Source organism: Hippopotamus amphibius, chromosome 4 (assembly GCF_030028045.1).
Source record: "Hippopotamus amphibius kiboko isolate mHipAmp2 chromosome 4, mHipAmp2.hap2, whole genome shotgun sequence".
Taxonomy (NCBI): Eukaryota; Metazoa; Chordata; class Mammalia; order Artiodactyla; family Hippopotamidae; genus Hippopotamus; species Hippopotamus amphibius.
In genome coordinates, this window is record NC_080189.1 from 55,752,852 (window position 1) to 55,778,226 (window position 25,375).

Genomic DNA, 25,375 nt, shown 5'->3' on the forward strand with positions numbered 1-25,375 from the left:
AAACCTCTTTGTTCTATTTTACAAATGTATATATTCCAGCATAGAAAAGTAAGATAAATAAATGGCCACCTTGTGCATCAAATTGCACTAGCTTTAATTACATATGGTGTATTTCAGTGAACCATGGCTAAATAAAATTATCTATCAGTTTAATTAGTGTGAAACCTTTCTGAGTTAGTATTGCATCCCTATGTGTTAAATTAAGATTGTGTTTAGCGTTTCATCCAACTTATTTTATTAGTCTGCTGTTTCTTTGCGGTTCCCTTGGATGGAGCCTGAATACATATTTAGAGAATTAATCTGAGTTATAAAACTACTTTCAACACAGAATTACCTAGATTCCTTTAGATTCTTGCTCTTCAGTTTCTGGTCTTGTGAAAAGCATCATTGGCTTTGCTGAGAGGCTTGTTAGAAATGCAGGATCTCAGGCTTCGAGCCAGACCTAGGTAATCAGAATCTGCATTCTGACAAGACCCCCATGTGATTGGCGTACACATAAAAGGTGAGAAGCACCACTTCAGATGCTTTTTTTCAATGATCACATAGGCTTTGAGGAGATCTCTGGTGCCATCATAGTGCTGAAAAAGAGAAAGGCAAAAGAACCGACTCGTGGTGAGTGATGGTTCTGTGCATCTGCTGTCCTCCTGTCAGAAGCAGCCCAACACTGGCTTTTATCTGCAGCCCTCTTACCAAATGTTTTGACGATGCAAATGGTTCCAAATGGCTCTAAATGATTCTCTGAACTTGAGTTGAGGCCTTATAACTTTCAATTAGGAAAGTCTGTATGAGAAGGGGCCGGTCCCCCTCCCGGTCATCGTGTGAGCTGCGTGGGTCCCCTCTGGACCCACTCCAATGCATGAGCTGTGCTGTGTCGTGATCCCTCCCAGGCTCCGTGGCTAAATGCTGCCACTTGAGGGTGAAGCTGTCACTCTCTGCCTAAAGCCCTCTATCCTAAGGAATCTCAAGCCTTTGCTAAATAAATGGATGAAATCGGCAGCTAAAATTTAGGCGGATTTGGGGTTTTTTTTGAGATTTTAATTGCACCACATTTTAAAATGTTAAAGTCTTTCTGCATTATCTATTGAGATTTAACCAAATTGTTGCTCTGAGACTAAGGGAAGAAGGAGAACAATGTTTTATGTTTTGATGACCTAAATAAGGTACATGTCAAGTAGATAAATAATAACCTCTAGGTTCGATTTCATACTTCTCCATGTGGGATAATCACTTTTTGGGTTATTTAGCATCTTGTAACAATGTCTTTATGGGAAAATTGGTACACTCCACTTGAAATGTTGTGTGTCAAATGCAGGTATTATTTGAATATGGGAGGTGATGGATCTAATTAATACCTGTTTTAGTCGAAAGATATAAAATTATCCTGCACCATAACATCCCAACAGGACTTTAATAACTGCATCTTAGCTGGGGACTGTAGTGACCTAACCCTGTTCCATTCAGGTCTGAGAGGGTTGCTGTACCGTGGTAACTCCTCTGACTCATTTAAACTATAATCTTTCGAAGTGAAAGACCCAATTCTTGTTCTGAGAAAGATGATAGTGGCTATTACATTTACAAGTAAATAAATTACAATCGGAGGAAGTCAAATGAAAAGTATGGAGTTACGGGAACCTAACCTAGTCTGGTTGATCAGGAAGCCTTCCCAGGGAAGTAACATTGAACTTGGTGTTTTCTACTCTGATGGAGAGAGGTTCTTGCCCCTTCCCCAGGAATTCTATTTTTTTTTTTCTCTGCATTTCACTCTCCCCACCATTGCCCCACATTCAGTAGTTTAGATAAATGTCTTCATTTTGAATTCCTTTGCCATAGAGTGTGTACATCTGTTTTCAGATACCTTCGTATCTAGCTTAATTAATCTTTAATTAGTTTGCTGCCCAAGTTATTTAAGGTCGACCTCTAACGGACATTTCGCATTCCAGCCTGCAGTTCTAGATGGCTCATGTTGCCTTCAAGAAAAAGTTTATTAAAATGTACACAGTTTCTTTTTTCCTCATATAGGGAAAACTCAAAATGCCACAGCTCTTCCACTTAAAATGATTGATGCTATATACAGTCCCAAGGACATGCTGCCTTTCTTCATTTCACCTTTTTAAAAATAAACTTTTAATTTTAGAGGAATTTTATATTTATATGTAAACACAATAAAGAGTTCCTACATACTCCTCACCTGGTTTCCCTACTGATAATATCTTACATTACTGTGGTCCATTTGTCACAACTAAGAAACCCACAATGGTACATTACTCTTAACCAAACTTTATCTTGGTTTCACTAGTTTTCCCCTAATTTCCTTTTTCAGTTTTCGGATCCTGTTTAGGGTAGCACATTACATGTAGTTGCCATGTGTCCTTAGCCTCCTCCCGATTATGGTAGTTTCTCAGCCTTTCTCAGTTTTTTTTTTTTTTTCTTTTAACCTTGACAGTCCTGGGGTACATTAGTCAGGTATTTTGTAGAATGTCCCTCAATTTGAATTTGCCTCATGTTTTGGGAAGGAAGAGCACAGAGGTGAAGTGACATTCTCATCACATCATGTCAAGAGTATATGCTATCAGGACTTCCTAGGTGGCGCAGTGGGTAAGAATCCGCCTGCTAATGTAGGGGACACAGGTTCAATCCCTGCCCCAGGAAGATACCACATGCCACGGAGCAACTAAGCCCGTGCGCCACAACTCTTGAGCCTACGCTCTGCAGCCCGTGAGCCACAACTATTGAGCCCATGTGCCGCAACGAGTGAAGCCCACGCGCCTAGAGTCCGTGCTCTGCAACAAGAAAGGCCACAGCAATGAGAGGCGCGTGCACCACAATGAAGAGTAGCCCCCACTCGCCGCAGCTAAAGAAAGCCCGTGTGCAGCAACGAAGACCCAACACAGCCAATAAAATAAATAAATAAATAAATAAATAAATAAATAAATAAATAAATAAATTTATTAAAAAAAAGAGTATATGCTATCAGATGACTTATCACTGATGATGTTAACTTTGATCACATGGTTAAGGTACTGTTTTCCGCTTTTCTCCATTATAAAGTTACTATCCATCCCCCACCCTCACCTCCATACTTTACTCTTTGGAAACACGTCACTAAGCTCAGCTGTCACTCTGGAGTGCAGAAGGAGGAGGAAAGGGAGGGTTGCGTTGCTTTTGATTTTTCATTCAACAAATATTTTTGAGCCCTTACTGTGTGCCTGACACTCTGCTGTGCCCTGGGGACAAAATAATGGCCACAACCTTGTCCCTGATCTTATGAATCTTTTATCTAGCTGAGACACAAGTCCCGAAAGCAAAGACTGATGAACATCCTCTGCGTGTAATGAAAGAAACAAACTAGGGAAAGGAGGGTGAGAGATGGGGCCGAGGCAGTAAGGAGGAACCTGCCTTACATATGGTGGTTGGGAGAGACATTTCTTAATGGAGCCATTTGAGTTGACCCCTGAATAACAAGAAGCAAGTGTGCACACGAGCAGGGAGGGGAAACACATTCCGGGCAGAGCGAACAAGTCATGCACAAATGCTGAAATGGGGAAGAAGAGCTTGGCATGTTTTAGGAACAGACAGCAGAGCGTCATGACTGGAGTGGAGGACATGTCATGGACAGAGTGTCATGTGAAACTGGAGAGCACGTGGGGCCTTCGCTCTCTCCGGTCTCCATTCTTGATTTTAAGGAAGAATAAAGCTCAAGATATAATTTAAAAAATCTGTTTCATCTCCTTTTATCAGCACAACATTCATTTATACAATGCATAAATGAGTGGGTGGGCCTGTGCTCCAATAAAACCTTGTTTATGAACACTGAAATTTGAATTTCACATAATGGTTGTATATCGCCACTCTTGATTTTTTTCAACCATTTAAAAATTTAAATACCATTTTTAGCTCAGAGGCTGTATCAAAACAGACACTGGGTGGGACTGGCATGTGGTCTGGGGTCTGTAGTCCGTGGACGCCAGTGCATTATTGTGTGTTGCCCCTGCCCCCGACCCAGTAGAGGGAGTCTGCTAGTCTCGCTCAGTTGCTACCATGAGTGGGAAAGAAGGAGGTGGCTTTACAACTCGTGGTTGTAATTGCTTCTGTCCTCAAGGCTATTAAAATAACTGGGTTCTCCACGGTATGTCCAACTTTATTCACCATGAGTTTTGGGATATAGAAAAAAATCGAGAACTTCTGACCTAGGAATAAAACCCAAACTTCTTACAGTAGAATATGGCCTATGGCTCTGTGTTTAACTTTTTCTCCCATGTTCCGTGCAGAGCCATAACACCAGTACTTGGCTTTCTCGAGATTCCTCAGTTATTAGCTCGTGTTTTCTCTGCCTGGACTGCACGGTTCCCATTCCGGGCACCATCACCTCGTTGTCCGCCAGGTTTCACTTGGGCGAATCCTTCCTCTCCCCCCACATTGAGCTGAGAATGTCCTCTCATGCTCCTTTGGTATCTTATTATGGGAATTGTGTAGAATGTTTTAGAATTATTGTGTTTATAACATACCTACTTGAAAGACACATGGTAGACGTTTCCCCCAAATTCACAACAGTCCTAAAAGTTTGCATGAGTGTACCAATAATAAGTGAAGATGAGAGAGAGAAAAAAAAAACAAAACCATACTTTTTCCATACTATCAGGAAAAAAAAAGTCCTTCATTATGCTAGAGGAATGACTAAATTATCTCCATGTTCTCTTCATAGAAAAATATATTATAGAATTATCATAGAAGAGGTAATTGAACATTATATAGCCAAAACTGTAAAAAGAAAAGTATTAGGGAGGTGTGTCAGATAGTTCATAAGTATGTTATATTATTTTTCAAAGTTACATATTATTTGTCATATTTGTTAGCTTTAAAAAATTTATGATTTCTTTTGATTATTTTTTCTCACTCTAAATTCCTTTTGTACCCAATTTTTTATTCATAATTTTGTATTTTTTTCATAATGAGAATTCTCAAATTGTATGACCTTCAGGACTTAAAAAAGTATCTGACAATAATGACAAAGAATTATCAGTTCTGCTTAAAATCTTGATTTGAATTGTAATGAAAAAATATTTACACAGCCGTGGCATAAATTAAATTAGGAAATTTTGAGCTCAAAAGAATTAAAGATGTGTGAGCATGGGTGGGTGTTTTATATATTACCCTGCCTGGTAACTAATCCTAAAATAAGAGATTGAATACACTGCATCCTGTGATGTCTTTAATTATAAGCTTTTGTGACCCATTCTTCTTGAAAAATTTAGACTAAGTGGTTGATAATTACACAATGATTCAAATTTCCAATAGAAGCAAATTAAAGGAGACATTTCCTGAAATAAGATTATATATCGTAAATATAGAGCTTAAGTGGGTGAATTCTCAGTAAACCACTCAGAGCAGTCAACTTAATCCATCGAGAGAGGTAACACAGGGCTAATGGAGGGTAGCAAAGATAAAAGGGGGGAGAAAAAGGAAAGCAGGCAATAGTCCCTTCATATTAAATTGAATGACTTTTTATTGCAGTTTAGCAATAAAGAAGCTCCAGTAATAAAATATTCTGCTATGTTAAGATGTTGATATGTTTTATACTTCTACTTTTTAAAATTGTTTTGTACTTTCTCTTTTTGTAAACCCTTTAAATATAATTCTCTCAGCTTCATTAGTATACCCTCAAGCATCTTTGAAAAATGACAGCCATAGGAAACATCCATTAGAAATGAGAGTCCAAATCCCTTAGCCAGCTAAGCAGATAAGCGCCTATAGAAATGCTATATCATCTCATTCCAACTGAGTAGAATCGCAGCATGGATTTATCTTTTAATTGTTTCAGGTATCTTATTATGGAGCTGTTATGGACCAAGCACAAGTAGTGGTAAAAGAATTTCCATAAGTGGTTCTGACAGTGTAAAGGTTACCTTACCAGTCAGCTTAGCACAGTACGCTATGGTGGGGTGAGGGCGGGGAGGGGGGGATGTGGCTTCTGCTGAGAGTCTTCACACTCAGAGCTGCAGCTTGTGTTGGGAAAGACTAAGGTCAATAGATGGAGAATAGAGGGTATATTCTGAATAGAAAAAAGGAAGGCTCCAGTAGCTATTACAGATTCAAGATATGTAAACTTAAATAATAAAACAATAGAAATGTAGGTCAGTAGTCTTAGAATTCTTGGTGTAAAAAAAATGTAAAAAACCATCAAATTGAAATTTTAGATCTAACTGGACGTCTGAAGCCCCAGTATATCTAAGAATATCATTGCATTTTAATATATAAATAAAATAATTCTTGTCTCTCAAATCTTTTTTAAAGTTTTATTATTATTACTATCACTATTTTTTGTACTTTTTATTAAAGTGTACTTGATTTACAATTTTGTGTTACAGATGTAAAACATAGTGATTCAGTATTTTTATATATTATACTCCATTTAAAGTTATTACAAGACAATGGCTATATATCCCTGTGTTGTACAATGTATCCTTGATGCTCATTTATTTTATACATAGTAGTTTGTACCTCTTAATCCCATTTCATTATCTTGCCTCTCCCCCCTTCCCTCTCCACACTGGGAAGCACTAGTTTGTTCTTTGTATCTGTGAGTCTGTTTCTGTTTCTGTTTTGTTATATACATTTATTTGTTTACTTTTTTAGATTCCACACATAAGTGATAACATAGAGTATTTGTTTTTCTCTGTCTGACTTATTTCACTAAGCATAATATTTAGTTGCAAATGGCAGAATTTCATTCTTTATATGGCTAATATTTCATAGTATGTATCACATCGCTTTTATCCATTCATCTGTTGATGGACACTTCTCTTGCTTCCGTATCATGGGTATTGTAAATAATGCTGCTACAAACGTTGGGGTGCGTGTATCTCTTCAAATAAGTGTCTCTGTTTTCTTCAGATATATACCTGGCAGTGGAATTGCTGGATCATAGGGTAGTTCTATTTTTAGTGTTTTGAGGAAATTCCATAATGTTTTTCATAGTGGCTGTACCAATTTACATTTTCACCAACAGTGCGCTAGGTTCTCTTTTCTCCGCATCCTCACCAGCATTTGTTATTTGTAGACATTTCGATGATGGGCACTCTGACAGGTATAAAGTGATATCTCATTGTGGTTTTGATTTGTATTTCTCTGATGATTAGTGATGTTGAACTTTTTTTCATGTGCCTCTTGGCCATCTGTACATCCTATTTGGAAAAGTGTCTATTCAGGTCTTCTGCCAATTTTTAAGCGGGTTGCTTGTCTTTTTGATTCTGAGTTGTATGAACTGTTTATGTATTTTGGATATTAACCGTGTATCAGTCATATCATTTGCAAATATTTTCTCCCATTCCGTAGGTTGCCTTTTGGTTTTGTTGATGATTTCCTTTGCTGTGCAAAAGCTTTTAACTTTAAGTAGGTCCCATTTATTTATTTTTGTGTCTGTTTCCCTTCCCTGAGAAGACTGATCCCCCCCAAAAATTGCTATGATTTATGTTATAGAGTGTTCTGCCTATATTCCCTACTAGGAGTTTCATGGCTTCAGGTTTTATGTTTAGGTCCTTAAACCATTTTGAGGTTTTTTTTTATTTGTTTTTTGTTTTTTTCTTTTTTTTGTATATGGTTCTAATTTCATTCTTTTACATGTAGCTGTCCACTTGTTGAAGAGACTGTCTTTTCTCCATTGTATATTCTGTGCTCCTGTATTAGGTGCATATATGTTAACAAGTGTTACAAACTCTTCTTGTATTGATCCCTTTATCATTATATAATGCCCTTCTTTGTATTTCATTTTAGACTTTGTTTTAAAGTCTATTTTGTCTGATATGAGTATTACTACCCCTGCTTTCTTGTCATTTCTATTTGTATGAAATATATTTTTCCATTTCCTTACTTTCAGTCTGTGTGTGTCTTTAGCTCTGAAGTGAGTATCTTGGAAGCAGCATATAGATGGGTCCTTTTTTTTTATCCAATTAGCCACTCTATGTCTTTTGATTGAAGCACTCAGTCCATTGACAGTTAAAGTGATTATTGATAGATATGTACTTATTGCTATTTTGTTAACTTGATTTTTTGGTTGCTTGTGTAGTTCTTCTCTGTTCTTTTTTTCTTCTTTTAGTTTCTTGACTGTGGTTTGCTGATTTTCTTTAGTGGAATGCCTATGTTCCTTTCTCTTGTGTTTTTTGTGTATCTGTTGTAGGTTTTGGTTTGTGGTTACCATGGAGTTCACATGTGTTGATCTATAACTATATCTGCTTGTTTTAAACTAGTAGTCATGTAAGTTCAAACACATTTTAAAAGATCTACATCTTTTTACCCTGTTCCCTTACATTTTGTGGTTTTGATGCTGTAATTTGCATCTCTTCTTTATCTCTTTATTGTTTATTGTAGTTATACTTGATTTTACAATTATTTTTGTCTTTTAATCTTCATACTAGTTTATTTAAGTGGCTGATCCTCAGCCTTTACTATATTTGCTTTTGCTAGTGAGACTTTTCCTTTCTTGTGGATGCTTACTGGTTGATATAGCCTTTTATTTTCCACTTAGAGAAGACCCTCTAACTTTTTTTTTTTTTTAGGATAGTTTTACTATTGATAAACTCTTTTAGCTTTTGCTTGTCTGAGAAGTTTTTTTTAAATCTCGCTTTCAATTCTAAGTGGTAACCTTGCTGGGTAGAGTATCCTAGGTTGCAGATTTTTCTTTCATCACTTTAAATATATCATGCCACTCCCTTTTGGCCTGCAGTGTTTCTGCAGAAAAATCACCTGATCACTTTATGAGAGTTCCCTTGTAATGACTCTTTGTTTATCTCTTGCTGCCTTTAGAATTCTCTTTGTCTTTTTGCCACTTTAATTATGACATTTCTTGGTGTGGGTCTGTTTGGGTTCATCTTGTTTGTGATCCTCTGTGCCTCCTGTACCTGGATAGCTGTTTCCTTCTTCAGGTTTGGGGATTTTTCAACCATAATTTTATCAAATACATTTTCAAACCTTTTTTCTCTCTCTCTTCTCCTTCTGATGCTCCTATAATGTGAATGTTAGTATGCTTGATGTTGTCTCAGAGGTCCCTTAAACTGCTCTCATTTTTTAAAATGTGTTTTTTTGTTTGTTTTGTTTTTGCTGATTAGATTATTTCCATTTTTCTATATTCCAGATCACTTATGCATTCTTCCGTATCACCTAGTCTGCTGTTACTTCCTCCTAGCGTGTTTCTCATTTCAGTTACTGTATTCTTCATTTCTGACTGGTTCTTTTTATATTTTCTGTTTCCTTGTTAAAATGCTCACTGTGTTCATCTATTCTTTTCCCTAATTCTATTAGCATCCTTATTACTAATCTTTGAACTCTTTATCTGGTAAATCATTTATTTCTGTTTCATTAGTTGTTTTTCCAGGGGTTTTCTCTTGTTCTTTTAATTAAAACCAATTCCACTGTCTTTTCATTTTGCTTATCTTTCTCTGTCTCTTTGAAATTATATGAAACCGTTACCTATTGTGGTCTCGAAGGGATTTCCTTATGTGGAAGCATCCTTATACAGTCTGTGTGTGTCCATTGACTTTGGTGGGAGAACTCGATCTGATGTAAGCATGAGCCATGTCTTTCCCCAGAGTGTGCTGGCAGCTCTCACCTTGGTAGGAAGTGGGGCTAGAGATGGAGTGGTTAGAGCAAGAGTTAGGTGTGAGCTGGGGCTTCCCCTATTCTTAGTGACAAACTCCACCCTTCTGAGGGCGAGGTCAGGTCCCTAGCTGCTGGAGCAGAAGCCCTGAAGGTCGGGTCTGAACTGGGTCTCTTCCATCTGACTGTGTTCTCCCCTCTTCCAGCACCAGTACCCTTGCCCCGGAAGGGCATAGTGCTGGATTGAGAAGGGCTGGCTAGAGCACATGCTCGGTGTGGATCTGGGTGTGGGCTGTGGCAAAGTACTGGACTACTTCTGGTGCACTGCCCCCTTAGGTGCCAGAAGTGGCCACCCTTACCCCATTCAGATGCCATTTGGGGTCTGAGCTGACTGGCTCTGAGCTGGCTCCATCCCTCACAGCCATGTGCTCTGCTTGCCCGTGGCAGCCCTCACCCAGTGTGGAGCTGCATTGCAAAGTAAGTGGGGCCAGAATGAACAGTTCATTCTGGGGCGCACGCCAGAGTGGTCATGGGAAGCTGGCCAGAGTCCGGTGTAGTTTCAGTTTGCTTTCTCCACCTTTTTTTAGAGTAAGGAAGTGTGTGTGCCCTCTTCACAAATGGAGTCTAGGTTTCTTATAGCCTTTCTGTTAGTCCCACTGGTTTTCTAACCAGCTGAGGGGAGTCGTCTTTCTTCCCACTGTTGGACCCCAGGGCTTGGGGGCCCAATGTGTGGCTTGAACAGCTCACTCCCCAGGGAGGATCTCCTTCCGCTTCTGAGTCCTCTACCAAGGGCACAGGCCCTTCCTGATTGCTTCTCTTCCCTTCCTACCCAATTCCATATCTGCCTTTCTTGTGGGTTGTGTAAGAGTCTTTCTGCTAGTTTTCAGTTAGTTTTCCATGAGAATTGCTCCATGTGTAGATATATTTTTGACATGTTTGTTGGGTTCCACGTCTTCCTACTCTGCCGTCTTGATCTTAATCGCCCTCAAATCTGAATGAAAACAATTTGTGTCAGAACTCATCTGCCTAGAACACTGATTTTGAAATTAATTCTTTGTTACTAAAATGCAATTATTTTTTATGATACGGAGTACCATTTGTTTTCAGTCATTTTGACTCTATATACTATTGGTGTTTAATTTGGATAAAAATTATGTGGTGTAATAGAGAAGAGATTTCTGCTAATGTATTACTTCTTTCATTCAAAATATTATTTACATACAACTGGGGCAGGTGTAGAGAGAAGTAAGGCGTGGTCTTTAACCTCTAGAGGTTCTAAAATAAATACATAAGGGATTGCTCACTCTAAATTGAATATGAGTGCGGTAATTGAAGAAGTGTCTCAATATGTTTATGATTTTATTAAGATACTTTCAGGAAACATAAAGCCATTCAAGATAGGGCCATTTAAAAACATCCTAGAGAATTGCTGGAAGTTAGAGAGATCGAGCAAAAACACTGGATTATCTGAACATCCAGGCCTTAAGAAGGTGGGAACCAGGTCAATTTAGGGAACTTCATCTTCAGGAAGGTGGCCATTCTTGCAGGTTCTCTGCCATTAATGTGACTTATTTCATCAACATATGCTAGTTTCTTTCCATCCTGTTCCCAAGTGACTTTATTTCCAAGCTTTCCGCAGAAATATCTGATTGGCTCTCTGCCTGTACTGTGTATCAGGTATTCCTGTTGGGTTAGATGCAGGCTTCTGTGGTCTGGGAGGCAAGGCCTCCTGATATGCTGAGCTGCCTTGCCAGATAGGAACTGTGAGCATGGCAGAAGGAGCTGACCACAGCAGATGGTTGATATTGAATAAGAGCTTAACGAATAAACTCGTAAAGGGAGCTGTCCGGTCTGGCAGAATGTTCATGAAAGGCTTTGTATAAGAGTTCGCATTTAAATTAGATTATGTAGGTTGGGTTGGATTTACATGTCAAGAGCAAACAGGTAAAGCAAAGGCAGTTCTAGGTAGTGCAGCAATTAAGCCAAGTTGTGTAGGTTTATGCTTGGCCTGTGGGCAGATCAGTCTGGCTCAGAGACCCTCAGTGTAGCTACCCTAAATCACCTGAGCAGCCTGAGTCAATGCCTGACCTCCAGCTAATTGAAACAGAGTCTCTGAGGTTTGTGTTCAGATCACTTGCATTTTTAAAAAGTTCCCCAAATGATTTTGATGCAAAGAGAGGTTTGAGCCCTGGACAGGTAGAGAGGACAATACATTATGAATTTGTGAAATAGAGTTGGAAAAGATTAGAACAAGACTGTGGAGACTTTCTATATCAGGCTAAAGAGTTTCTTGACTGTATCCTGAGAGTGAGGTGGAGTCAATGAGGTTTATATTTAATTGGTTTTCACCATTTTCTGAGCCTAGTATAGTTGCCTCTATTTGGAGTCCTTTCCGAGCAGTAGACAGAGAAGGGACAGGAAAGTTATGGGATCTAGGTGCATGTGACACAGCCCTTTATACTCATTGAGAATAGTGTTTTTTCATTGTTTTTCCTTTGTAGGAGTAGATGTTCTAATTCCAGATTTAGTTTTCTCAGTAGAATATATTGAAGTTTGTGTAATAATTCTCTCTTCTCTCTTTAGGGGAGTCGGCTGCATCTTTGTTGAAATGATCCAAGGAGTTGCTGCTTTTCCAGGAATGAAAGACATTCAAGATCAACTTGAACGAATATTTCTGGTAAGTTCTTTACAGAATGCTTCTGAGAAAAATTGGTTTTGAATGCATCCTTTAGTGACAAATCCTACAGTGGTAGTAGAAAATAATTTCAAACAAATTTGTTGGTTGTCACATTTAATTCAAACATATTTTTGAACCTTTGCAAAAGCAGGAAACTAGTGAAGAATTGTGTTTTTAAACTACTGCACATGACTAATATGCCAAAATGGTAAGAAAGGATAGGATGTCAGAAGCAATATAGAAGAGTGAGTTAAAAATGAGGGCTCTGACACAAAAATTCCAAATAATTTATTTAGATATCCCCCCTTCAAGTAGGTATAGCTTAACTCCCTCCCACTCCCATCCACTTAAATGTAGGCTTTGATTAGTAACTTTTTCCCCCAAAAGTAGAGCATAGAAGGAGGAGAAAGGAGGATGGTAACTTCAAAATGGAGAAACCAGACAAACAGTAACTCATTCCGTTCTTCAAGGTTAAGATCATCAAAGATAAGTCACACTGGTATCATGTACCCTTTGCACAACGTGTTGAGAATGGCATTTCCCCTCTGTGGTCTTCCTCCCAAAACCATAACATCAGTCTAATCAGGAAAAACACATCACACAAACCCAAATTGAGGGACATTTACAAAATACCTGGCTAGTACTTCTCAAAACTGTCAAGGTCATGAAAAACAGAGCAAGTCTGAGAAACTGTCACAGCCCAGAGGAGGCTAGGGAGACGTGACAGTGTAATGTAATGTGGTGTCCTGCATGGAATCCTGGGACAGGAAAAGAACATTAGGGAAAAATTAGTTAAATCTGAGTGCAGTGTGCAGTTTAGTTAATATCAGCATACCAGTGTGTGCTCCTTACATGTGATGGATGTTCCCCATAATGTAAAATTTCAACAGGCGGGAAAACCGGTGCGGAGTACACGGGAACTCTCCGTACTGCTCTTCACAACTTTTATATAAATCTAAAACTATTCTAAAATTTAAAAATTTAAAAACTTTTTAAATCTGGAAAAATAAAAATAAAATGTGTTTTGTAGCCAGATGACCTGGGTTTGTAACTTGCTCTGTTACGTTGAGTAAGGGACTTAGTTCTCTGAACCTTAGTTTTCCTGTGGGTAAAATAAGGCATAATGATAACACTTACCTCATAGATTGTTTTGAGGAATAGTTGACTTAAGGACATAAAGTGCTTTTAGAACTATGTCTGACACATAATAAATACCCCATAGATATATTGTTGTGTTTATTTTTATCAGATAATTTTTATTTACTTTATTTTTTATTTTAATTTTTAATTTTATTTTTGGCTGAGTTGGGTCTTCGTTGCACACAGGCTTTCTCTAGTTGTGGTAAGTTGGGGTAGGCTACTCTTCATTGCGGTGCGTGGGTTTGTCATCGAGGTGGCTTCTCTTGTTGCGGAGCATGGGCTCTAGGCTCCCAGGCTTCAGTGTTTGCAGCACGTGGGCTCAATAGTTGTGGCTCGCAGGCTCTAGAGCACAGGCTCAGTAGTTGTGGTGCATGGGCTTAGTTGCTTCACAGCATGTGGGATCTTCCCTGTCTAGGGATCGAACCCGTGTCCCCTGCATTGGCAAGTGGATTCCCACCCACTGCGCCACCAGGGAAGCCCTATCAGATAATTTTTATACCAAATATTTTCATTCAGTGGAACTTCCATATTAGCTATAAAATATTCATATAAACTTATTACTTAAAACGTGGAATAAGAGCTAGACAAATTAAGGGTTTTGTTAAAAGGAGTCAGACTGTATATATTGCAGCAGTTAATCTTATTATCATACTTTTCTTTAATAAATCTCCCAGCTGAAATCACTAGGGTACATTTTAGTATGGACCTTGTCAAGACATACACTTACTGGATTATGCAAGTACAGCCTTAAAATGTAGCTTTCATATTAAGTATAAGGACTGCAGGAGGGTATAGTGATATGAACTGAGACTCCATCACTGCTGTGTTCACCTTGATGTCAGCATTAAATGATAAGAAAAGGAAAGTGGAAACTAGAAAATCAAAGCACACAATTCCTCCACGCAGTATCCTATATCCCAGGCATCCCTGTGTACTCACAGCAGGTGGACAAACAGCAGAGTCACTAATATTAGAGAATATTGTATTTCTTCAAAGTCTTGTCTTACTGATTTCTTCTCCCAGAGGCTGCCTGTATCCATATCCTTTCAGTTTTACTTAAATATTATTATTATCCATAAATTCCCACACAGAGTGTTAAAATAATGTCTTATGATTATAATAATGCATCCTTATAATGGAAAATTCCCACAATGTCAAAAAGTGTAAAAGTTGAAAAACCCCTTTGTCCTACAAGCGCAGAAAATTACATTTAGTATTTTGGTATGTATCCTCTGATTCTACACGTTAAAAAAATTAAATCTATCTTGTATACTGTTTTGTAACTTTTTTCTCTTAACAATATGTAGTTAATACCTTTCATTGAAAAATAAATCCAGAAACTTATCATCACTCTTAGTGATAAGGAGTTTTTCATTGTATGGATGAGCTATTGTTTGCTTAATCAGCCCTATATTGATAGCTACTTGTTTACAGCTTTTAAGTATTATAAAGTGCTGCCAGAAACATCCTTTGCACAGTTATCCTATTGGCTAAGAATAATTATTAGAGCTAAAAGTACTGAATTGAATACAATTTAATTTTAATAAATCTATTGACCATTCTTATACTTCCTTCCCTCCATCTAAACTCATGAAACTTCTCCCCGTTCCCAGGCAAGTCACTTACTGATTTCATTGAGATTGTATTGAGCCTATAGATTATATTACAAGGAAATGATATAAAATTGACCTTTCCCAGCCAAGAATAAATAATAACTCTTTATTCATATTTCATGGCCCTTAGCATAAATGTAACATAAATATATTCTCTTTTCCTTTTTTCTAATCAAACATTTATTTTCATTCACTATTTTAAGTAATTTTCCACAGTTATTTTCTCAAAAATACAATAAACTTGTTCACATATTGTGAAAAACAATGGCAGGAGGGGGAATTTTAGTGGGCTGTAGTTTGTATCATATAGATTTTTATGCCAGAACGTATCTTTAAATATTTAGCTTTTTAATTTATTGAAAGCTCAAGTATAATAATAATACCACTTAATTATATTCTGATAATAATTTCCAAAACTTTAGATTCAACTTAACTATTCACTCTCCATTAGCTATTGAACAATACTTATGTGACCTTGCCAGATTACCTATTTTTAATGCAAAAATCATTAATTTACTATATTTGAAACCAGAAAACATCAATGGGAAATTATATAGAAAGAAATATCGCCACTTGCACATTATTTCAGGATGAATTTAAAAGAAAAAGAAATAGTTATATAAATGAGGTATATATATTCTATAGCAGTAGTACCAGAACTTTTGTTTCTTGAAAGCATAGGTTATTGGTATAGCTAGGTCAAGATTTTAATTTTCAATATTATTTTTGTAGTGTAAGTCATTTCCAGTAGGTACTATCTGGTTGAATTGCTTCTTGTATGGAGATTTTGCTATTATTTCTTAATTTTATGGCAGTTATTTCCTAATTTTATGGGTATTGAAGGATCTTTGAGCTGTAACTAGGCTTTTAATAAATCAAAGAATAAATCATTGTAAATTTTCTATGGGAATATTGATACACCAAGCTACTGTTTGCTCTTCTTAGAGCACAGAGATCCTTAAATGCAGATAAGCATCATGATTTATGGTAATAACTCTTTCATTTACTATAGTTTTTTTACATGTGTAATGATTTTTATAAGTAAAATGTCCTTTGGCAATTAAGAGATAAAGACCCTCATCTATATAAAATTGCTGCTTTAGAATTAATGTTGTTTTACCCTGAAGAATTAGACATGACCAAAAGTGAGAAATCTACAAACTTCTTTTGACAGTAAATGTTACCATCTTAAATATTTTATTTCCTCCACTGAATTGTTTAAATTCACAAATGTTAGCCATATGACACCTTAAACAAGCAGACTCTCTCAGGAGTTGTGCGATCATTGAAAGAAGAAATTTTACTAACCTAATGTAGTTGAATCACTGGGAAAAAACGCTTTCCCTTGGTGACCTTTTATGTCTGGTCTGAAGAGCAATGACTTTTAAATGTGATTAAATCCACTTTCACAGGCTTCTCATGTAAAGTGCCAGACACTCCTTTCTAAAGCAGCAGTTGTGTATCTAGCCTCTGGTAAAGCATTGCCAAGGAGATATTCAACTTTGAAAAGTCATGAAACATGGCACTGTGTGGTTTGGTTTGTGTTTTATTTTTTTTTTAATTTTTTATTTTTTTTAAGAACTTTTATTGAGATACAGTTAACAGACAATAAACAGCATATATTTAGAGTGTACAATTTGGTATCCCAATCTCCTAATTCATTCTCCCCCAACCCTCCCTGCTTTCCCCACTTGGTGTCCATGTGTTTGTTCTCTACACCTGTGTCTCTATTTCTGCCTTGCACTTCCTCTTTCATAGTTGTTAGCATTTGCCTTATGTATTGAGGTGTTCCTATATTGGGTGCATAAATATTTATAATTGTTATCTCCTCTTCTTGGATTGATCCCTTGATCTTTATGTAATGTCCTTTGTCTCTTGTAACATTTTTTATTTTAAAGTCTATTTTATCTGATGTGACTATTGCTACTCCAGCTTTCTTTTAATTTCCATTGCATGGGATATCATTTTCCATCCCCTCACTTTCAATCTGTATGTGTCCTTAGGTCTGAAGTGGGTCTCTTGTAGACAGCATATATATATGGGTCTTGTTTTTGTATCCATTCAGCCAGTCTGTGTCTTCTGGTTGATGCATTTAGTCCATTTACATTCAAGGTAATTATCAATATGTATGTTCCTATTACCATGTTCTTAATTATTTTGTTGTTGTTTCTGTAGGTCCTTTTCTTCTCTTATGTTTCCCACTTAGAGAAGTTCCTTTAGCATTTGTTGTAGGGCTGGTTTGGTGGTGCTGAATTCTCTCAGCTGTTGCTTGTCTGTAAAGCTTTTGATTTCTCCATCGAATCTGAATGAGATCCTTGCTGGGTAGAGTATTCTTGGGTGTGGGTTCTTCCCTTTCATCACTTGAAATATATCATGCCACTCCCTTCTGGCTTGCAGAGTTTCTGCTGAGAAATCAGCTGTTACCCTTATGGGAGTTCCCTTGTGTGCTATTTGTTGTTTTTCCCTTGTTGCTTTTAATAACTTTTCTCTGTCTTTAATTTTTGTCAGTTTGACTACTGTATGTCTTGGCATGTTTCTCCTTGGGTTTATCCTGCCTGGGACTCTCTGCGCTTCCTGCACTTGGGTAGCTATTTCCTTCCCCATGTTAGGGAAGTTTTCAATTATAATCTCTTGCAATATTTTCTCGGGTCCTTTCTCTCTCTCTTCTCCTTCTGGGACCCCTATAATGCAAAGTTGGTGTGTTTAACATTGTCCCAGAGGTCTCTTAGGCTGTCTTCAGTTCTTTTCATTCTTTTTTCTTTATTCTTTTCGGCATCAGTGATTATCACCATTCTGTCTTCCAGCTCACTTATTCGCCCTTCTGCCTCAGTTAATCTGCTATTGGTTCCTTCTAGTGTATTTTTCATTTCAGTTATTGTGTTGCATATCTCTGTTTGTTTGTTCTTTAATTCTTCTTGGTCTTTGGTAAACTTTCCTTGCAACTTTTCAATCTTTGCATCCAAGCTTTTTTCAAAGTCCTGGATCATCTTCACCATCATTATTCTGAATTCTTTTTCTGGAAGGGTGCCTATCTCCTCTTCATTTAGTTGTTTTTCTGGGGTTTTATCCTGTCCCTTCATCTGGTACAAAGTCCTCTGCTTTTTCATTTTCTCTTTCTTTCTGTGGCTGTGGTTTTCAGTTCCACAAGATGAAATACTGCTGATACTGCTTGATACTGCTGTCTGCCCTCTTGTGGAGGAAGCTATCTAGGAGGCTTGTGCATGCTTCCTGATGGGAGGGACTGATGGTGGGTAGGGCTGGGTGGGTGGAGCTCAGTAAGACTTTAATCTGCTTGTCTGCTAATGGGTGGGGCTGTGTTCACACCTTGTTGGTTGTTTGGCCTGAGGCTACTTAGGACTGGAGCTTACAGGCTCTTTGGTGGGGCTAATGCTGGACTCTGGGAGGGTTCACGCCAATGAGCACTTCCCAGGACCCCTGCTGCCAGTGCCCCTGCCTCCTCGGTGAGCCACAGCTGCCCCCTACCTCTGCAGGCAACCCTCCAGCATCAGCAGGTAGGTCTAGTTCAGTCTCCTATGGGGTCACTGCTCCTTCCCCCTGGATCCTGGTGAGCACACTTTTTTGTGTGCCCTGCAAGAGTGGAGTCTCTGTTTCCCCCAGTCCTGTGGAGGTCCTGCAATCAAATCCTGCTGGCTCTCAAAGTCTGATTCTTTGGGGGTTCCTCCTCCCATTGCTGGACTCCCAAGTTGGGAAGCCTAACATGGGGCTCAGAACCCTCACTTTAGTGGGTGGACTTCTGCAGTATAACTGTTCTCCAGTTTGTGAGTCACCTACCCAGCATTTATGGGATTTGATTGTAACGTGATTGCGCCCCTCCTACCGTCTCATTGCAGCTTCTCCTTTGTCTCTGGATGTGGGGTGTCTTTTTTGGTGAGTTCCAGTGTATTTCTGTCGATGATTGTTCAGCATTTAGTTGTAATTCCGGTGCTCTTGCAAGAGGGAGTGAGCGCAAGTCCTCCTACTCCACCATCTTAATCCTATCTCTGGTTTGTGTTTTAATACAAGGATTAAGTCCATTCATTTGCCTGTGAACTGTATATAGAAAGGTGGTTAATAACTTTGAAGAACAGAATTAATAGCTTTTTACCCATGATAACTAATATAAATTAACTCCCATACACTGAGTCTTTATGTGAAAAGCAACAAAGAACACTCACTGGAGCCTTTATTTATTTATTTATTTTGAAGGTTTTCTTTTTCTTATTTTTTCTTTTTCCTTCCTTTGGTGGGAAGGAGTAGTTCACATTTTAAACAAGTCCAGTGCCTTAACTTACACAACATAATAACTATGTTGATATATATAAGGTCAGCTGGGTATACTACAATCTATTTCACCATTAAATCATTTTCCTTGAAATTGTGATGCTCATATACAAGAAAGGAAGGAAAGTGATGGAATTTTGACAAATTATATTCAAGACATTTTGAATTGCCAGGTGAATGGGCACCTACTTCTCTAGTCAGTAACTCTGCTGTTAGAGGAAAAGAGTGATTTATTTCATTTCTTCAGCGTTACTCATTTTTTTAATGTCATGATGTTTTCCATTCACCTTTGTTAGCTGCAAAAATAAGCAGTAGATGTATTCACCCAAGGAAGTATATATATATATATATATATACACATATATATATATATTCAGAGTGACAAAATCAGAACTAGTAAGAAAATTCATATTCTAATCATATTGTTCTGAATTGAAAGAGAAATCTACTTGATGGAAAGCTGGGAACATTATTCTGTCACTTCACAACAGCTGGACACAGGGCAGAGAGTGCTTGCACAGCTGTCGGAAACCTTTGGCAGGTGCTCCTGGGTTTGTGTTGCACTTGGCCCCAGAGTACAGCAGCCACGACAGAGGTCTGGCATGATTGTGTTTTGGGGGCTTGTCCTAGTTCTCCCTGCCTTTGAATATTGATCAACCCCAAGAGGCTCACCTTTTTCTGTCTCTTGGGTCTTCCGTCTTGCAATAGGGTTTCATCCACCAGTTATTTGTTAACATATTGTACATTATTTGATTGGTACTATTGTTAGAATGTTTCTTTTCCTCGTACATATCATTCAGAATTTAAAAGAGAGTGTGTGTGTATATGCATGTGTGAAAAGAGCAACTTTGAAATCTACTACTCAGCCTGGCTTTTGAGTCAGATCCTTCCTTAAGCCTCTATGTTTTGCAATGAACTACCTGCAGAGGTGTAATCTGCAGACCCAGTTCCAGTCCTTGTTCCCCCGTCCTGGCTCTCTTCCCAGGATCTTAATGGGAACCATAACCCTGAGGTTTCATGATTGGCTAGAACAGTCGTATAGAATGTAAAAGAAAATTGGCACCACCTCCTTTGATTTTCATTACCATCCAATTGGATGTAGCAGCCACATTTTCAAGATGGAATGTTGCTGTCACGGATTTGTGTCTTCACTTCCATCATTGGGTAGCTTGAGGTGATTTCCGCCATACTTCTTCAGCACTCACTCTGCTGCACTAGGTACAATGGAGATGGAAAGGAATTGTATGCCACAGTAACCGCCCTGGAGCAAATGAGGACAATCAAGATAGGCAGGCAAGACATACCATTAGGAATGGAGTCATGAAAAATTGCTGAGCAATTGATCAGCAGATGGGAGATCCAGTAATAGTAGTAGATCCTGTATTAGTTAAAATACCAAACTCTAAGAGTTCACAATTGAGTTCTAATCCTAGATTGTTTTTTTCCCTGAACAAGCTATCTTCTCTAATTGGATTGTAGTTTCTGCATCTATAAAAAGAGGAGTTGAACTAAATGATTTCAATAATGTCATGTTACTCTAACCTTTTTTAATTCTAAAAATGCATGATATTACAGGATTATGCATAAGAGCTGTGGGTGTTCAAAGAAAATTGCTAAGAACAGTTTTGTTACACATTGAAGGAAGTAGAAGATTTGAAGTGGAGTAAGGGAGATGGGGAAAGTCCAGGAGTAGAGTAGGTGCAGTAGGAGTCTGTCCTGTGTGCGTGGAAGGTGAGATTGGATATTGAAGTTTGGACTTTGATAGATTGAGGACTTTTAATTTTATTCCATCTATAAGTAATGAGACAGTACAGTTTTTAACAGAAGAATAATAAGGTTAAAATGGCATTTCAGAAAAATTAATATATGATATAGTGATAAACTCAACTACACAAAGGCTGACAGAAGCAGAGAACTAAGCAGTACATGTTGGAGTGAAGGATACTGAAAATATTGAGCAATGTTTTTTAAAGTCAACTTTAGAAAAGCACAGTCGGAGAGGTGGATTATAATACCACCCACCCTGGAATAAATGCCTCTTTTAATTTGTATGTTTCTTTCAAGTCTCATCAATAGGCATAGTTATTTCCATGGTGGCAAATCTTTTTCAGAGTGTTGATAAGCTTATAAAAAAATAAGGCAGGTACAAAAATTTTAAAGCCATATGAAAATAAATTAACACAGCCATTTAGAGATAACCAGTGTTAAGTATTTTTGTATTTTTTTTCCAGATTTTCACAATTGGGTTAATAATAAATTTATGTTTCTTGTATTCAGCTTCTTTTTATTTTCACATTAAATAGGGAGCAATTTCCAAGCCATTAATGTGTGCTTGAAAATATTATTTTAATTATGCTATAGTATCTTATTAATGTTCCCAAATGTACTAGCACATTACCCTATTACAGTACTAGGTAATTTGCTTGTAGTTTTTATGCTGCAGTAAGCATCACATATTTTTATCCCATTCAGTTTTTCTTTCAGTGAGAATTATTAGGCATCTATTCTGTGCCAGGCACTGTGCCTACAGGCAGTGGTAAACCAACAGACACGGTCCCTGCTCACCTCAAATGTACTGTTAGCTGTGCTGCATTAGAGAAGCTTCCAGAAAGTCAGATCAGAAGGATGTTGTTGTAAAACTGTTGTGATTCATCATATATATAAATGATTTGGAAGAGAAAGGAGTCAAAGATAAACTTCAGAGTTTCAAGCTTGGGGAGCTAAGTGATTCATGCAGTCATGGAAAATAACAGGGACCTTGAAAAGGAGTGCCAGTGGAGGGAGAGGAAGATGAGAGCTCAAGTTGCTGGACTTCATGTGATAGCCCGTGACCCCAGGTGGAGACGCCCAGTACCCAACTCTTACAGAAGAGAGTTAGGAGAAAGATAAGGATCAAGGGATCATTGACGTAAACCAGACAATGTTGGGTCCCAAACCATACTAGTTCTTGAATAATGAGAAGGTGGAGGAGGAGCAGAGGAGCCCTGCCTAGACCTTAGGGATGCTCATGGTTTGTGGGATGGGGGTGGGGAGCTAGACCAGGGAAGAATTGGGACAATGACACAGAAGTCAAGGTAAGGGCAAACAGCAGAGCAGTGAGGATAAAAAAGGAGAAAATAACCACTCCCTTGAGGGAAATTATAGATCAACTCAGGTCCGTTTAGCTGGTGGGTGAGGAATTATGAGACCAGTGCCCTTCCTTTCTGTGCTCCCTCAGCGTGTGCCTCACACTGCCTGTGTAGTATGTGGCACACATACTGTATTTTTGCAGTAAATGCTTTTAGCCCAGAGGATGAGAAGGGTGTCCTGCTGGAGGAATGGAAGTGTTGACACGGAACATGCATCTGGGTTTACTTAGGAAACTTTAGGCTGTCCATGGTTTTCAGAGGAGACTTGTGATTCTCCTCGTGTCTCAGGGATGCTGGAGTGAAGGTGTGTGCAGCCTCAAGGGAGGCACTGCTTTCCTTAAGGTTTGTATGTGAAATAGATCCTGCTGCTGAAAGAAAGATTGGAAACCCCTGGACTAATGATATCTTGAGGTCTTCCCAGGTCAAGAGTGCTATGAAAAAAAGAAGTCCATAAGGAAGAAAAATGATGAAGAGAGAGCCAGTGAAAATGAAGATGTTAGAGAAATAAAAATTGAGTGATTCGTATATGGAGATATTAGATATATATTCTAATAAAGAAAGTTCTATGCTAATAAGCTATAGAAATTTTTGTAGCTTCAGTAAGGTCATTTGTCTTGAGAAGAAACCAAAGACAGTGGGATATCTCACTACAAAATAGGTAATCACATTACTTTTTGCAAAGAAACTTTTATTTGAAGATTAGCTGGCTGTTACTTAGAGATTTCAGTTGGCTCACATGGTAAAAAAAATATGTATTTTTTACCTTGAGCGTTCTTACATTTACTTTATAGTGTTACAAACTTTCTATAAATGGAAAATGAGAACATTTTCATTAAATCATTTACTTTCTCACTGTTAATCATTTTTCAACAAATATTTCTTATGTTGTTACTATGAGCTCAATACTCTTCCATGTTCTGGGGAGACAGCATTGCACAAAACAAAGTCCCTGCTCTTGCGGAACCTATATTCCTGTGAGGGAAGATAGACAATGAACAAATAAATATATAATGTGTCTCATGAGTGTTGCATAAGACATGCCACTTTACATATGGCGTTCTGGGGAGGTCTCTCTCAGGAGATCATGATACTTGTGCGTTGAGTGGAGTTAGTCAGGGCACCAGACATGCAGATACCAGGGCTCAGAGCATTTAGGTGGAGAGAATCGCAAACCTGTTTGGAGGATTTAAATAAATGTTGTAGAGGAGGAAAAAAGGAATTTGAAGATATGATCTGTATGATCCTTAAATGAGAGGGAGAGGCTGTGGCTGACAGTAGGGTGCATCTGCAGGGGTAGATGTTGAGGGAAATGGATAATATTCACAAAGCTGGTATAATTCCAGATGGTATGATGATATGTGACACAACAAGAGAAGGAGGTCGTTGCTGACGGAATAGAAATGCTCTGTTTCCAATTTCTATGGTTTGTAATTGATTACTTTCCTATTAACATAAAGTTGCTTTTAGGCATATCCATCCTAGCTGTAATTGTTTCCCAATTGTGGTAGTTTTTACCGAAAACTTTTCTGGAGGCAGTGGTTCACATCTGTGGTCTAACAGTCTTAAACGTTTTGAGACTGTTTTAACCTAATATATCCCTCTTTTATATTACCATTCTCTTTACGCATGACTTTATTGTCAATATGGGATTACTTACTGGCTGTTGCAGTTATCTCTTGTTATGTAACCACCTCAAAACTCTGGGTTAAATCAACGACAGTCTTATTTTAAAATTATCTGTCATAGTTTCAGGGTCAAGAATTCAGTAAGGGGTAGGCCAGGCAGTTCTGGACTTGGAGGTCTCCCACATGGTTGCAGATGTATGGCTGCAGGCAGATGGTGGCTGGAGCAGAAGCAATCAGAAGCCGGAGCAGTTGGGGACTAGCCAAGTATCCCTCTCCTCAGAGTCTTGCGGCCCTACCTGGGTTCTCTCCACGTGGGCTAGTGTTAGCTTCCTCATGGAATGGTGGTTGGGTTCCAAGACTGGGTGTCCTAAGAGGACCAGACAGAACCTGCCTGGTTTCTCTTAACTTCAGAAATCAGGCAGTGTCTCTTGTCAGTCACAGCAGTCACAAACTCTCACGCAGAGTCAAGGGCAGGGGACACAGACCCCAGTTCTAGACGGAGAGAGTGTCAAGAATGCTGGGGCCATGTTTGAAAACAGCCACACCGATATGTAAATTTCCATTAGAGCATACCACCATTTTGAGCAAATAAACAGCTTTGTAGGAAAAAACGGTCTGGGAAACAATTTTATCAAGCTTCTAACGTCTGTTGTTTTTCCCATACTCTCTACAGCCATTACCATACCGCTTCCCATGATAAATACGAACGTGTGAATTGCCACGAATGTTACTTGGTGGGTCATGAGGTCCCTTATTTGCTCACCTTCCTTTTCTTCCTTTTTTGACTAACAAGTTCACAGATGTGTCAGACTGAAAACAAAGAGGTGAAATACTGCCAGAGTGTGACACATTTGAGGTGGGTGAGAAGGTGGTGACATTTCTTAGCAAATTCTCAGAATGTTATCCATAAAATATATTTCTATCATTCAAATTCTACCTTAGTTTTTTTTTTCATTTGGATCATGTGTCCACATATAAGTCTTTCATTCCTCAGAACATGACACACCATCTCTTGTGGTAGGCTGCATCTCAGATGACTGCCCGTGATCCCCACCTCCTGGTATCTGTGCTCCTGTGTAATCCCCTCCCTTTGAGTGTGGGCTGGACCTAGAGACTTGCTTCTTCTGGTTAGACTGTGACAAAAGAGATTGGAATATGACAGAAAGATGGGTACTTCCTCCTTGCTCATGCTTTCTTACTGTCTCACTGGCTCACTCTGAGGGAAGCCCTCGGCCATGTTGTAAGCTGTTCTGTGGAGGGACCTTCGTGTCAAGGAGCTGCTGTTTCTAGCCAGCAGCCAGTGAAGACCTGAGACTTGGCAAC

At 38.5% G+C, this 25,375-nt stretch overlaps 1 protein-coding gene across 1 annotated transcript in view; it reads left to right on the forward strand.

Moving 5' to 3' along the window:
* Positions 1–25,375, forward strand: part of CDK14 (cyclin dependent kinase 14) — a 534,565-nt gene that overhangs the window by 324,934 nt on the left and 184,256 nt on the right. The window contains exon 10 of the mRNA XM_057732871.1: positions 12,172–12,265. Coding sequence (XP_057588854.1) covers positions 12,172–12,265 — 94 coding nt within the window. The remainder of the gene's footprint in view (positions 1–12,171; positions 12,266–25,375) is intronic.